This window comes from Gobius niger, assembly GCF_951799975.1.
Source record: "Gobius niger genome assembly, chromosome: 11".
Taxonomy (NCBI): Eukaryota; Metazoa; Chordata; class Actinopteri; order Gobiiformes; family Gobiidae; genus Gobius; species Gobius niger.
The window spans coordinates 14883304-14898037 of NC_136862.1; the positions used below are offsets into that span (position 1 = coordinate 14883304).

Here is a 14734-nt window from a genome sequence, read left to right on the forward strand (position 1 = left end):
TCACATTTGGGCTCTATCATATACAAAATGTACAAAAATACACATGCATTTTGATTTTACTTCAAATGTTTTTTCTCTGCTGAAGTCATTGGTAATGCCTCTTACCAGCACATGATCAGAAAGTTAAGAGAGTGCCCTATCTGTTTGCAGTGATGTAAAGCCGTATTCAAATAACGCGTAAGTCATTTAAATCAGTTGTAATGGTTTGAATCGCATGGCAGGTAACTTTGGCTTTGGCTATCGCACATGTTTGCTCACGTCTCATGCTTGTGAATCTCTCCCCCTGCGCTCTCTACCTGTTCACTTGGCTGACGACTTATAGCCCACCTGTGATCATACTTAAACGTTATTAGCATGACAGCTGAAGAGTTGGAAAGCAGTGTGTGGCGGGGCTTTGCCTGGCGTAGGCGGGAGCTTCCCCGTGATTGGCTCCGGGACACGGTGTGCTTGAGTGGCGGCCCTTAATAGGAGCCCGGGAGAGGTAACCCAACAGCTGTGTGTTCGCAGCTAATGAGAGATGGGGGAGGAGAGAGAAGGATCACAGACAACAGTGCACTCCCATATAAACTCTCCCCTATTTGAGAATGGCTGGGGAGGCACAGGCAAATCATGTTTTCTCCTGAGAACATTCATTGCTCACGGCTCTTTTTCTACCCTTTGTTATATATATATATTTAAAAAAATTCCTCCTTTGACTCCTGGTCTATTGCATTTGTCTAAGCAGTTATGATCTATGACTCTGGAGTTTTGGAGGAAATGGAGAACACAGTGAGAGTCAGTGTGGGATGCATTTCACTCCCCGCTGAGAGAAGCTGATTTGTTGCCTTGAGCAAACGTTTCTTCTTCTTTTTTCTCTTTTTTTCCCACTTTAATCATTCCACCACACATGATGTGTAGAACATAAATATTTTGCCCCCTTGAACAGTAAACAACATTTTCAGTTTCTCCATCAACATCAACGTTTGGAACATCCTTCCAATTTACACTTCTCCTTTCCCCTCATTTGCAATATAAGGAGCGCCTGCGGGTGGCGCCAAAGGAACAATTACAAACCAGGCTGGCTTCCATTTTAAAGGCTACTTATTTGGCCCCCCGTTGCAATGCATATCAACAAGTAAGCGGGCAGTTCGCGCCACCTGTTACGTCGCATTAAGACACATGCCACCACGACAGGTCTATCCCAGAGGTTGAGAGGGGGCTGCGATTATGAAAAGCCATTACGCCACGCAGCCGCGCGCTTTTGTGAAATTGCCACACGTTCTGATAATCGCTTTCAATTTGAGGTGACCCACTTTGATGTGATCGTCTTAAACTGCAGGAATCACACAATTTCGTGGTAGGCAGGCCGGGGTAATGTGCTGTTGAGTGTGAAGTTGCTGCGGTGGATGGCAGCCCCACCTCCTCCCACGCGTTGGTGAGCAGCGAGAGAGGAGGAAAAAGAGAGGAGAGAGGCGAGCGGAGCAACTAACCTACACATAATATCTCACCACTTGCTCTCTGGAAAGGCTTTCAGATGGGCTTCTTGTTTTGAGGAGCGCGGGCGATACTGACGAAAACGGGAAATGACACTCGCTGTTGTTTTGTTCCGGGCGTCAGCGGCGCGCTTTTCCGACACTTAGTGCATTTCGGAGAAACTTGGGACTGAAGGGATGCGCCACAGCCAGTGCTCGTCTCGGCAGCAGCAGCAGCAGCAGCGGACCACTGAATGAGAGGAGTGGACATGGAACTCGAGCGCTGTGTTTCTACACCTACGGATGGACACTGCGCTTATCAGCCCTGAGTGAAAACGCGAGCTTTGAAAAAGACGCGTTTGGAGACGGGGATTGTCGCGTTTTGAATGCGGGGGAACTTATTCGGTGCGTTGGATGGATATTGCGAGTGAAGTTCTTCGGCTCGAGGTGTGAGGGGCTTCGGACGCGAGTCTCTTGGCGTCAACGGCGCATATCGGTGGAGAGAGTGACTGACAGGCGCTGATTGGAAAGTCCCTCATTCAGGTAACAGCTCATAACCCCCTTAAAAGTTGCACCTCTCTTTGCTCTTGCAGGATTTTCTTTTTCTTTTTTTTAAACACAACTTTTACTTTGGCCGCTTGAGCACCAGATAGACTCAAGTGAAACGCCACAAGTTGCCAGCGGTGCACTTAGTAATAGAAGGAGTCGAATCGCGGCAGCTGCTTATGGTGTTACAGGTTGACAGTCTGTGACAGAGAGCCCACAGTGGACTGGATGTGCAACCTGCTAAAATGGTGCGGTAATGGGGAAGACGCCGTAAAAGTAAACCACTCAAGCCTCCCTTTGGTCATTAACTGCGCACATAGATGCTCACGAGGAACACGCCTTGTGTATTAGACCTTATATTTATTGTCGATAACCTAATTGCCTGTTATTATATCATTACGACTCCGTGGAGTGGAAAATGTGCTCCCGATAGTTTGCACCGCTCACTCGCCTCGTCTGTTTCCTTTATATCCACAGGCGCAAACTATCGCTCTAATTGCCTTTATTAGTGGATTTTTTGATGTACAGCTGTTTGCTCTGGAGGACCGAACCGATTTTGTGTGCGCAAATGTAGAGGCTGTAACTGCAGTTTTCCCCCCATCACGTCGACGCCTGTGTTAACAAGTCATCCGCAGTTGTGCTGAAAGATTGCAGCGTATAATTGGCGAAGAAATGTTTGATCTCCTCAGCCACACGGGCAAATCAGCCGTGCTCCCGCGACTGAGAGTGTCTGGCCTGTTGTTTCTTGCACTTCTCAGACCACCAGGCACATTTTAATGGCCTGCTCCACATAGGCATGTCTCATTCTGTAGGACCATCAAAGCACCGCATCAAAATGCTCCATAACCTAGTTTCCCCCCCCCACCCACTACAGCCACATCTCCTCCAGTGTCTGTGTGTAGGCTGTGTCCGGTCTTGTTTAATTGAATTAGCATTCCCTGATGAGAGTTGACCATCACTGAACTTTGCACTGGTCCTCTTGTTTCCTGGATACTGAGGTTTTTTGCACCATGTCTTGAGAAGTCTGTGCTGTTGCTTGTTTTTGCCATTAAAAAAAAAAGAAAGAAAAAATCCTTTAAACTATATTTACTGTGGTGTGTCTTTATAAAGTGGCAGTCCAGTCAGTGAGGGCGTGAGGTGAACATAAGTTTTAGTCACATCAAGTATAAACCAGAAAGGAACTAACCTTGCTGGATCGTGGACATGGCCCCTTTTAACCCTTGCTATTGCCTAAATGCATCTGGTGCAAGGTGCGACCTCGCCCCCCACCCACCGCCAAAACCACTACCAGTATTTTTGGATCCAGAGTTGCCTACATGGAGAAGCAAATGGCCATGCACTTAGCAAGTGTTTGCAGTTAAAGGCCAGTTGCTCTCTCACCAGCCCTCCCAGGCGCCAAAAGTGTACAGCAGCGAAACATTTTGCAGTAAATTCTATTGGTAGATCATCTGAAGGGAGACCCATAGCTGTGATACAAGCCGTCATAAATCATAGCAGTGGAGTGTAATGGATTTTACCTGTTATACTAGCTAAAGGCGCAGAGTCAGCCAATATATCAAATCGCATCAGTTGGGAAAATCATTAAATCATCCGTTATCTTTCCACACTCGGGCAAAGCAGCACAGCGCACGTCCCAGAGAGGAGATCCCTGCTCTGCAATTGTTATTTAGTGCAGGGCATTTATTGTGTCCGCAATACAACATCATGCTTTTATTATTCCTGAATATAGATGGATTATTTTGAAATTATGTTCAAATATGTCTGACACAGCCCCAACCCTGTGACATCTTGGTAATTTACTATTAGCCTACAGCCTGCCGCTCTGTGCACACTCCAGTCATTTGTGCTGAACCATGGTGCTGAACCATGGAGCGCTGGGTTTAAAGAGTAAATGTCACCTGGTCAGTCTCTGTGTTGACTCAGTCACCAAATAGTCTGTATCTATGGCAACAGGAGAAACACATGTGGCACCCTAATGTGTGCTTTGGGTAATGCAGTTTTAGGTTTGATCTATGTTATCAGTATTTTGGAAGTAAAGGTGCATAGTAGAAGTTTGAATGTTGAATGATGGTTCTCTCTTACATCTGATGTATAGGTAAGGTTAAGGCACAGTGGTAAACCCACAGCAAGAAGGCCCTTGTCACGTGGTGCCTTTATTTCTAAAGGTTGCATTTTCATCCCGCGTCTGTAGATTTCCTCTGGGTGCCCTGATTTCCCCTTGCAGTATACTGCTGAAAGCATGTACAACAGGGTCTCATCTGTAGCCTCTTAAAAGAGATTCTGAATGTCAGTGGGAGTTTCCTGGTTAAATAAAGGCCAATGAAGGGATGTTCTTTATATTTCTTCCCCATTGAACCGATAACTGTCCTCGTACTCATTACTGAAAGCCTATATTTTTTATGCCAGGATCCAACCACCTGCGACCGATGAGATGAGTGAGGAGGAAATGATCAAATTAATGCTTCACACTGAGGCAACTATTTATTAAAGATGTGAAAGATCTGGCATTGATTTTAATTCAGGTAAATAGACACGCTTGTTGATGAAACAGAATTGCATTAAAACATAGAAAGATCTCCAGACGTAGTAAACGCACACGTTAACCTCATTTTTCCCATTTCCTCCCACCCCAAAAATGTCAACATACCTGCAGACAGTTTGACAGGTGCCTGTGGTGTGAAAGGCTTTTGGCAAAACTCAGTGAGAAGTTTGGGGGAATGGCATCTTGAAAGTCAGAAGGGATGAACAGGAGTCTATACCCCAGGGGCCAAGGGGTACAGACTGAGCTTTCCGCATTGTGTCTGACAAATACAAACAGCAGTCTATGGAGTATGCAATGTTTCGTAAAGGATTTGTTTTCTCTAACCAGACAGTGTCCTCTGAAGCAGGTGTTGATTTTGACGGGAGGAAGTTGAAAGGTTTGTTTGGGAGGTTACGTCAGCTGGGTGGTTCACTGTGCCAGGTGAGGATTCATCATTCTGCCGTTTAGCGGATGTGCAGCTGTCAGACAGGACTTTGAACCAGGGCATGGGAACAGCATTTGTACCAAAGTAGTGTGGCTGAACATAAAAATATAAATAAGTCGATTACCATAGTAAGAAGTATCAATGTATCAATGTGGATGGTTGTCTTCTGGACAATGAGGTGGAGCCAGTGTGTATTGATCACATGTGGCAAAGCTACACTCCTACACTAGGGCTACCTCATCACAGATTTTATTTCCTAAACAAATCTGTTCCCGAGATGAACTGGCACTATAGTATTCCATATGACATTCTTTGGAAGTCAGAAAATATACCATATATATATAATGTTGAAGCTATAGACACTATGTCCTTCTCCTCAGTTTACTGACAGCAGCCGACCAGACCACAAACACCACACATCTATATTTCAGTGTAAGCGTCAGTAGAAGTGACAGGAGTCTTCAGGCTGTCTCTCCTCAGAGCCAGCACTAACTACAGAGGTCAGTAGCAGGTGAAGGCACGCAGGGCTGTGCTTGGGACGAGCTTCTCCTGTGGTTCAGGGGTCTGTCGTGAGTGAAGGCCATGCTGGGGATGACTCACCAACCTACCAGTCCATAATGTGCCTCAGTGGTAAGATCTGACACCCCCGTGGATTATATTAGCTGGGTAGCATCCAACTTCTTCCCTAGATGCACCTGTCCTGACATGTCTGGGGCAAAAGTGGTTACTATGGCAACACGATTTAAACTGTGTGACCAAAGGTTTTAATAATATATGCTACTCAAATAGTGTTAGAACTAGCATACAACGTATATTATTAGCATACTATTATATTATAGTACACAATTGTGCCACGAGTTCTGGAATTTGTATATATTATGAAATCAATATGGTCAATGGCTTTTTTTAAATTTTATAATTTTTATTATTACATTGGAGTATTACTTTTTAGTAGGCTAGGGTATGAAACACATCACTAGCAACTCTTTTTTTTTGAGAGAGAGAGAAAAAACTTTCTCAACATGAACTAGCAGGGGTTTAGATGTCTTTGAGGGCCAAACTGTGCTACACGCTGCCCTCAGCTTTACTGTGTTTGAACCATCTGGGCTGATACAGGATCACAGCAGGCGGCTTTGGACTGAGCACAGTTACGATGGTTCGACTTAGTCTTCTCTTTGGATATCTTTATTGTCTCAACAAAGACATTTTTAGAATTTGATGTTGAAATGTATGGTATACTTGGTCAAAATGTAGTGCAACATTCAGGTTTAGAGTGAAATTAAAAAATAGTTTCACTTTCAAGACTTCATAGTGGACCTAATAGTCTAAAGTCCAATACAGAAGTATTTTTATGCGGGGTTTTATTTGTATCAATGGGTGATCGTTAATAAGCATTAGCAATCGGCCTAGAGTTATGGGTTAGGGTTAATGGTCGGCCATGAATATAAGCATATTATTCATGGCCTGTTAGTGTAGTAGCTGATATTAGTATAATGAGCAGCTTATAAAAATAAATATTTACAAGCATATTTTTTGTGGTCTTTTTTCATGATTTTAATTTAAATTCCTTTTAATGATGATTATTATTTAAACAGATATGTTTAACATGTGGTAAACTCACACACACATGTTAAACACAAATTTTACTCACTATTTTTTGATATATTGGCCATGTAGTACCTTTTACACAATCCCATTCTATCTCTTACTCTATATACAGCGGGGGAGAAAAGTATTTGGCCAAAATCCAATAGAAAATCTATGGGAAACTGACCAAATACTTTCTTCCCCACTGTATCTCTTCTTTGACTACACCACTTCATGCTCTTCTAACTTGCTCCCACACATGCAGAATCTCCAGTCACTCGGACACTGTATGATAAACGAGCCGGACCACACTTAAAAACCCACTCCTTGTTCTTTCCTTTTGGATTTTTTTTTTTTTTCGCTGAGCTGTGTATTGGAGCCGTCCTGAATCAGCTCTTAGTCTTGTGGGTCTACCACACCATCTGGGATAGCAGATGATAACCAAGTTTTTTGTGCGAAAGCGCTGATATGCAGGAAATGTCACTCCTGGTTGCATTCAGCAATTCTAAATCATCCATTTTGCTTTGCAGGTAGTAAGAGACACACAGTCACCCCCCCCCCAAAAAAAAAAAACGCTGTCCTGCAAGTGCAAGCTAGTACCACTATATGCTGCCTGAAGAGAAGGGAAAGACATTCAGTGCTGTCCAGGTTTTTAAAAATATTTCTGGAATCACTCGGCATTGTGAGATAACACGGCTAAGACCTGATGTCAGTTATTTTCTTCAGATTCGCTCTGACTAATGTCTAAAACCTTGGATTTGAGAAGGAGCATGAATTTTAATGTAAATGTAAACAACACAAAAAGGGGGGGAAAAAGAGCCAGCATTTGCTTTGGCTGCCAGGCACGGAGCCATCTGGAAGACAGGCATGAGGCCAACTGGAAGACATTAAGTCATGAGTGTCATCAACCATAACAATCATGTCACTACAATAGCATGCCCATTCATTCTCCAATCGGATATAATGGACAAGGGACAGTTGTGGGTAAACACTACATTAAGACATTAAAAAGACCATTATTTTAGTAGCGTGTGGGTTTTCACAAGAAGAGCGGCTTTAAGCATCGTTTTCCATGCATTTATTGACAATGGTCAAACAGAGTAGATACCACAAAATAACAGGCAGCCCACACCAAACAAACAAATAATGAATGAGAATAAATCTAGCCCCAGGTTATCATAGGCCATTTGAATACTGTGTGATTTGCAGCAGCTGTAGTGGCCTGTTGTAAAGTAGAAATATGCAATGTGCAGCAAAAGCGTTGGTGTAGACCAGAATGTCATCTTGCATGCACACACCTGCTGCGCCAGTGCCTACGGCCAGTGGCTAGAGGGCGTTGCTTAGAAAAAAGAGCCCGACTGAGGCATGGTGTGCTGTAAGACCGCAAAAGCCGCTGTTTCCCCTTGGCAGCGTCTCCACATATCTCCCTCCCTCACGCCCTTTAGATGGAGTGAACCTTATTCAGCATTTAGGCTACATCCTTTTTAAACTCTCACGGGACAAACTTCATTACTCCCACTGTGAGTTAAACACTGTCCATGTCCCGAGGGAAGAAAAATATGCTGATGATGCTCTAATGCTGGTAGAGAGAGTGCTGGGCTCTCAACGTGGCAGAAACAAGATCAAAACACCAGCACGTGTTCATCCCCCCCCACTTAAAGAGACTCAAAATGACTTTATATTCGATTTTCTTACAACAATTGTCACGTTATGCAATTGTACTGCACATCGGCACGCCTTTTTCCCTCAGCGCTATAGACCCGCAGAGTCAATAGCAGTTGTGCATGAAGAAGCTGTTTGTATCGTATCCTGTGATAATCTTTTGGCCCCCGCTGCTGTTTCCTCTGTCACACATGAACACGCAAAGCACACAGTCACCATTTACGCCACATTGACCAAACGCTCCCCCTGCAAATGTAAAAAGGGCCACGTCGATAACCGGGCAATTAGTGCATCAATATCCGGCACTTCCATTTTTAATGTATTCATGAGAAATTGAATATCTTATTGGATTGGAGAATATTCTGAATTCTTGATACACACTTTGCCTTGCTGCGCTTTGAAACACTGTACATTCAATGCACTCATTCAGGTTCAGTGATAATTTCTCACACTGGCCCTCCCTCATTGCTCTTTTGCTCACATGTTATGTATTACAGCATTATTCAGGGTAGCTTAAGACAGCATTACAGTATTTTATATAACTCTTTAACACATGGACAGTAATGAATAAGAATATAGCAAGTGTTATGATTTGTTTGTGTTTATAAATATCCATGAGCATAGTTCAATTACTTTTTATCTGCAATGTCTTTACAAGCAGTGCAATTCTACAACTCTGTTATTCAAAAGTATCGCATGACATACCACACTACAATCTGAGCTTGAAAATACAAATACAAGCAGAGCAAGTGGTTGAGCTAAAAATCAATACAGAATTGATTGCAACATGCTGCTGTCTATAGAGTGAAACATAGGCCCATAACAGCACAAAACTTCACACTATGTGCCAATTATTATTAAGGTTTCTGCATTATTTTATTAACAGCCATGAGATTACAAAGTCTATACCACTCGCCATCATATTTAAAACTAGTATACAATTTAGTCATCCCATGTACCCATTCAATGAACTTCGATATTTAACCTCACTGTTTGCTCCCAATAAAACTCAGCACTTTCTCACCCGGACAAGAGCACACTCACACCGAGGAAATAATTATGGTTTAAAACCATTGCAGCATGAAAAAGACTGAGCTTTATAGCTGGAAGGAATACAAATCAAATAATGGTTTATAATTACGGAGTTGAAAGGTTCAAAATCAAACACGTGGATTAGAGTGTTTATGTTAGCCAGTAGCATCAGGGAGTGCAGGGGTGCTATGAATTGTGCGTTGCTACAGACTGATAATGGCTGAGTTGCACTATTTGTATGATGAGGAATGGCCTCATCGCCTTTATGGCCCTTAGTGCCAAAGTCTGTATTGTTTGGGCACTTTTCCGACAATAAAGTAGCTTCATATAGCTCATTTCTGTCTGTTATTTATACAGATTTGTTGGAGATCTTCTGTAAACTGTACATTATTTCAGGCTACATTACATTCTACTAAATGCTGTTCTGTATAATGTTGAAATAATGAGTCTCCAAGGCTATATGGAATCGCCAAGATTTTGTATTACATTTTTATTTGATTAGGCAGCTGCAACAATTCACATCGGCCCTCAAGTTTGTTTTGTGCAAAGCACATACGATATTATTGCTTTTTCCAATAGAAATTCGTAAAGACTGAGACATCCATTGAAGTTACTGAAGCTTAGGGGGGAAAAGGAAACCATGCAGCGTTATTGCAGTCAGTGATAGTATTTCCTTTTTTTTTTTTGTTCTCTTTTTTTTTTTTTTTTTTAAAGAAGCCTCTCTTCCCTTTGTTGTTGTTCTTGTGTAATTATTATGCGGTGCTCACAGGCTTGCTGTAGGTTTGGTACAATGTATTGACAAATACTGTTTAATTTGACAGCCTTAGTGGAAGAACATTATGAAATAAAGACAGGCCTTTTTCTTTGGTTGAGTTATTTGTTCAGCCTTTGGCTCCAGCACAGCTCTGCGGTCTTCAACCCTGGTTAAATTATGACTATGAAGCATGCTGTATTCCTGGAGCATGATTTTCTTATGGACACCTCTCTGTTTGTTGCAGGTAAATCTTCTGATGACCTAATGGAAATCCACTGTCGCCTTGTGTTGTGTGGGCTGCTGCTGCTACGTGGAGCAGTCAGCGGCAGTATCCTGTACAGAGTGCCCGAGGAGCAGCCGCCCAACACCCTGATTGGCAGCCTGGCCGCAGACCAGGGTCTGCCCGATTCAGGACATCTGTACAAGCTTGAGGTGGGCGCCCCATACCTGCGCGTGGATGGAAAGACAGGAGACATTTTCACCACTGAAATCCCTATAGACAGAGAGACACTGAAGGACTGCCGCACTCTGCTCAAGGGGAAGCTGTGCTACTTGGAGTTTGAAGTGTCTGTGACTGATCTGATTCAGAACCAGAGCCCCAGACTCATCGAGGGACGCATTGAGGTGCAGGACATCAATGACAACACCCCACAATTTCCCTCTTCTGTGCTCACCATCTCTGTCCCTGAAAACACCATGATGGGAGCGCTCTTTTCTATCCCTCTTGCCACCGACAGGGACTCGGACAGGAACGGAGTGGCCGATTATGCTCTGACTGCAGGGCTCGACGCAGCCACTCTATTTGGTTTACAAGTGGCTGAGGACAGAGGAGAAAAACTCCCACAGCTTATTGTTCTGGGCAACCTCGATCGGGAGATGAAGGATTCCTATGATCTAACCATCAAAGCAGTGGATGGAGGGAACCCGCAGCGCTATAGCAGTGCCCTGCTCCGTGTGGTAGTTACTGACGCCAATGATAACTCACCCAAGTTTGAAAAGTCCACGTACGAAGCGGAAGTTTCTGAGAACAGTCCAATGGGCCACTCTGTGTTGCAGGTAAGATTAAAATACTGACAATAGTAAAGGATTTAAAAGTAATGATTTACTTTTGAAATACTGTATACAAATCAGGCAAAACCAATGATACAACAATGTTATTGAAATACTTTGTCCAACAGAATATTAGATGTTATATCAACTCATACCATTTATTAGACATTTATTTTGATACATAAAAATATACAGTGCTTGAAAACTTAGGACATTGTTTTAAAATGTTTAAGACATTCTTTTTGATAGTGTTGAGAGATTGACACTATCAGACTTGAAATGTGTGACATACACAAGTCAGCATATTGCCTCAGAATACTCAAAGTATTCATTAGTATTCAGCAGTTGCCAAACCAAGGCCGCGGCTCTTGTTGACTCATACGTCTGCATTCTAAATTGAGTAATGTGTGGCTCTACATCTCTGATTTTACATAACTGACTTCTGCTTGAAGGATTGAATTAAAGTATAACTGGTATATGCACCGCTTATCACTTTTGCTTCATTATAGTGGCAAAATGAAGACAGACGTATATGCCTGTGTAGGAGTAAAACTCTCTCTGGAGGATTTTAGCTGACTAAATATTTTGCTTTTGCTTTTTATTAAACATTTCCAATGACTAGATCATTTAACCTGATAAAAGAAAAACGGAAGACAGAGGAGCACTTTTAAAACACACCTGTCCATTAAAGTACAAGTTCACACCTTTATCAACTATGCAGCAAGACAAAAGGAGAGCTCTTTCACTGTCAGTATATCACATTTCAGAAGGAGCATAGAAAGTTCTCCCATTTATAAAGAAAAGGCAAAGATTTGTCTTTGGCTTCTCTCTTTGCACTGTGAACATTCAATACAGACACACCTAAATTAAAGTTGCTTTACATAGCCCAAAACAAAACTCAATTACAACAAGGGCAATGTTAGATAAAAAAAAACACACATGCACACGCACGCACACTCAAAAAAAAACAAAAAAACAAAACAAAACAAAAACAACTAACAAAATGTTGAATGCATCATCATGATATGAGAGAGAAATAAACAAGAGTCGAAACACAATATCATAACAGAGATTTTTTACCATTCTGTTTCTGTATGTGCTGATTTATATTTCTTTTTAACTGTTGTCTTTTTCCATCTCTGTAAAGATAGAAAGTGGGGGTTATCTTTAAATGCTTATACACATGTTATGTTTTATAAATTGCCCACTACCACAAATTTTCTTTGTGGTTACAGGTCAAAGCCAACGACTCTGACATGGGCCCCAATGGAGAAATCGAGTACACCCTTCACCAGGCCGTGGACCCTGTTCCCAGGCTGCTGCGCATCGATCGCTCCAGCGGCGTAATCTATGTCAAAGGTTCGCTGGACAGGGAAGAAATCAGCAGCTTGTCATTCTACGTGGTGGCCAAAGATAAGGGCCCTCAACCTAAGAGTTCGAAGACGTTCGTTACCATTGAAGTGACCGACCAGAACGACAACGCGCCGGCCGTGGAGATCCGGGGAATTGGGTTGGTGACGCACAGCGCAGGGGTTGCCAATATTTCCGAGGACATGCCGGTGGGGACCGCTGTGGCTTTGGTGCAAGTGTCCGACAAGGACGAGGGGGAGAACGCGGTGGTGACGTGCGTCGTAGCGGGAGACGTACCTTTCCAGTTGCGTCCCGCCAGCGACTCGTCCAGTGACAATAAGAGAAAATATTTCCTTCAAACCACTACTCCGCTTGATTATGAAAGGGTACGAGATTACAGGGTTGAAATTGTGGCTGTCGACTCTGGAAACCCGGCTTTGTCAAGTACGAACTCACTGAAAGTCCAAGTGACAGACGTGAATGATAACTCTCCCATATTTTCCCCGACGCTGTTCGAAGTGGAGTTTGCAGAAGAGAACCAGCCTGGTGAAAAGGTTGTGGATGTTACTGCCTCCGACGCAGACCACGGCACTAACGCGGAGCTTGTCTATAACATTTTGGGGGACTCATCCATCAAAGGTCTGTTTGAAATCGATCCCAACACGGGAGAGGTGCGAGCCAGGAGCCCTCTAGATCGCGAACACAAAGAGCGATATGAATTTAGAGTGACCGCAGCTGATAAGGGCTCGCCTGTTCACAAGGGGACGGCAACAGTTGTCATAAAAGTCCTCGACCGTAATGATAATGACCCCAAGTTCATGCTTAGTGGCTATAGCTTTTCCGTGTTGGAGAACATGCCTCCCCTCAGCCCGGTTGGCATGGTGACGGTTATGGATGTGGACAAAGGTGAAAACGCTCATGTCCAGCTCTCTGTGGAGCCTGATGGGGGCAAGTTTGTAGTACAAAATGGAACAGGCACCATCCTCTCCAGCATATCGTTTGACAGAGAAAAAGAAAGTAGTTACACATTCAGGCTCAAAGCGGTGGATGGAGGAGAGCCTCCCAGATCCTCATATGTTGGAGTCACTATTAATGTTCTTGATGAAAATGATAATGACCCAGTTGTCACAAAGCCGTCTAATTCCTCTTTTAGACGCTTGTCCCCGCTGGCTTCCCCTGATAGTCACGTAGAGATAGTGGAAGCTGAGGATTTGGACAATGGGCCTAATGCAGAGTTAGTTTTTAGCATTGCTGGAGGTAATCCTTATCAGTTATTCCGCATCTCCCCCACCAGTGGAGAAATCACTCTTGCAAAAGAGATGACCCGGAAGCATGGCGGACTGCATCGCTTAGTAGTCCGAGTGAGCGACCGCGGAAAGCCTGCACGCCACACTACTGCGCTGGTCCACATCTATGTGAACGAGACCATTTCAAATGTCAGCTTAGTGGAAGCCTTGGTCGGACACAGTCTTTACACTCCGCTGGACAGAGACATTGCAGGTGATCCAGACAATGGATTTGCTGCACAGCGAAGCAATATTTTGTTTGGGAGCCTCGCTGGCGTGGCAGGTGTTGTCATGCTGATTTTGGTGGTTGTTTTCATCCGCCATCGCATTCAGAGAGAGACCAAGAGTGGCTACCAAGCGGGCAAGAAGGAGACAAAAGACTTGTATGCACCCAAGCAGGTCCCCAAGAACACCAAAGGTAAACGAGGCAGAAAGGGGAAGCCCCAAAAGTCCACTAAACCACTTGGCGAGGAGGAAGAAGTCAGTCTTCAAAAGAGTCTAAAGTTCAACCTAGATGGTGTCAATGATAGCCCGAGGATACACCTGCCCCTGACATATTCACCGGGCAGCCCCGACATAGGCCGGCATTACCGCTCCAACTCCCCCCTGCCCTCCATCCAACTGCAGGCTCAGTCGCCCTCCGCCTCGCAGAAGCATCAGGCCGTGCAAGACTTGCCCGCTGCCAACACCTTTGTGGGAACAGGAGGGGACGACAACTCCACGGGATCAGACCAGTACTCCGATTACAGCTACAAGACAGGCCAGCAGAAGTACAACAAGCAGGTAAGACTGGGCGACGCACAGCAGACCGCAGCCAGGCTCACAGATCAAAAGGCTTTATGCAGTACAGTCTGGGTCTTAATAAGGGATCCAAGGCCACACTATTTTCTTATTCACACTGCTGACATATAAAAACTTCACACCGCTGACATATAGAAACTTAACACCTCTGAAATATAGAAACTTTTATTAAAGAAAAGCTTCTATTTGGTTTTATCAAGCATTAATGCATTTTAGAGCATGGTCGGCGTATACTGAAGCTCTATAACT

At 43.8% G+C, this 14734-nt stretch overlaps 1 protein-coding gene across 1 annotated transcript in view; it reads left to right on the forward strand.

Annotated features, from left to right (window-relative positions):
• Positions 1–1308: 1308 nt before the first annotated feature.
• LOC306970238 (protocadherin-1-like) overlaps positions 1309–14734 on the forward strand; it is a 124807-nt gene continuing 111381 nt past the window's right edge. The window contains exons 1-3 of the mRNA XM_079566117.1: positions 1309–1994; positions 10243–11054; positions 12284–14467. Coding sequence (XP_079422243.1) covers positions 10263–11054; positions 12284–14467 — 2976 coding nt within the window. The 5' untranslated portion in view covers positions 1309–1994; positions 10243–10262. The remainder of the gene's footprint in view (positions 1995–10242; positions 11055–12283; positions 14468–14734) is intronic.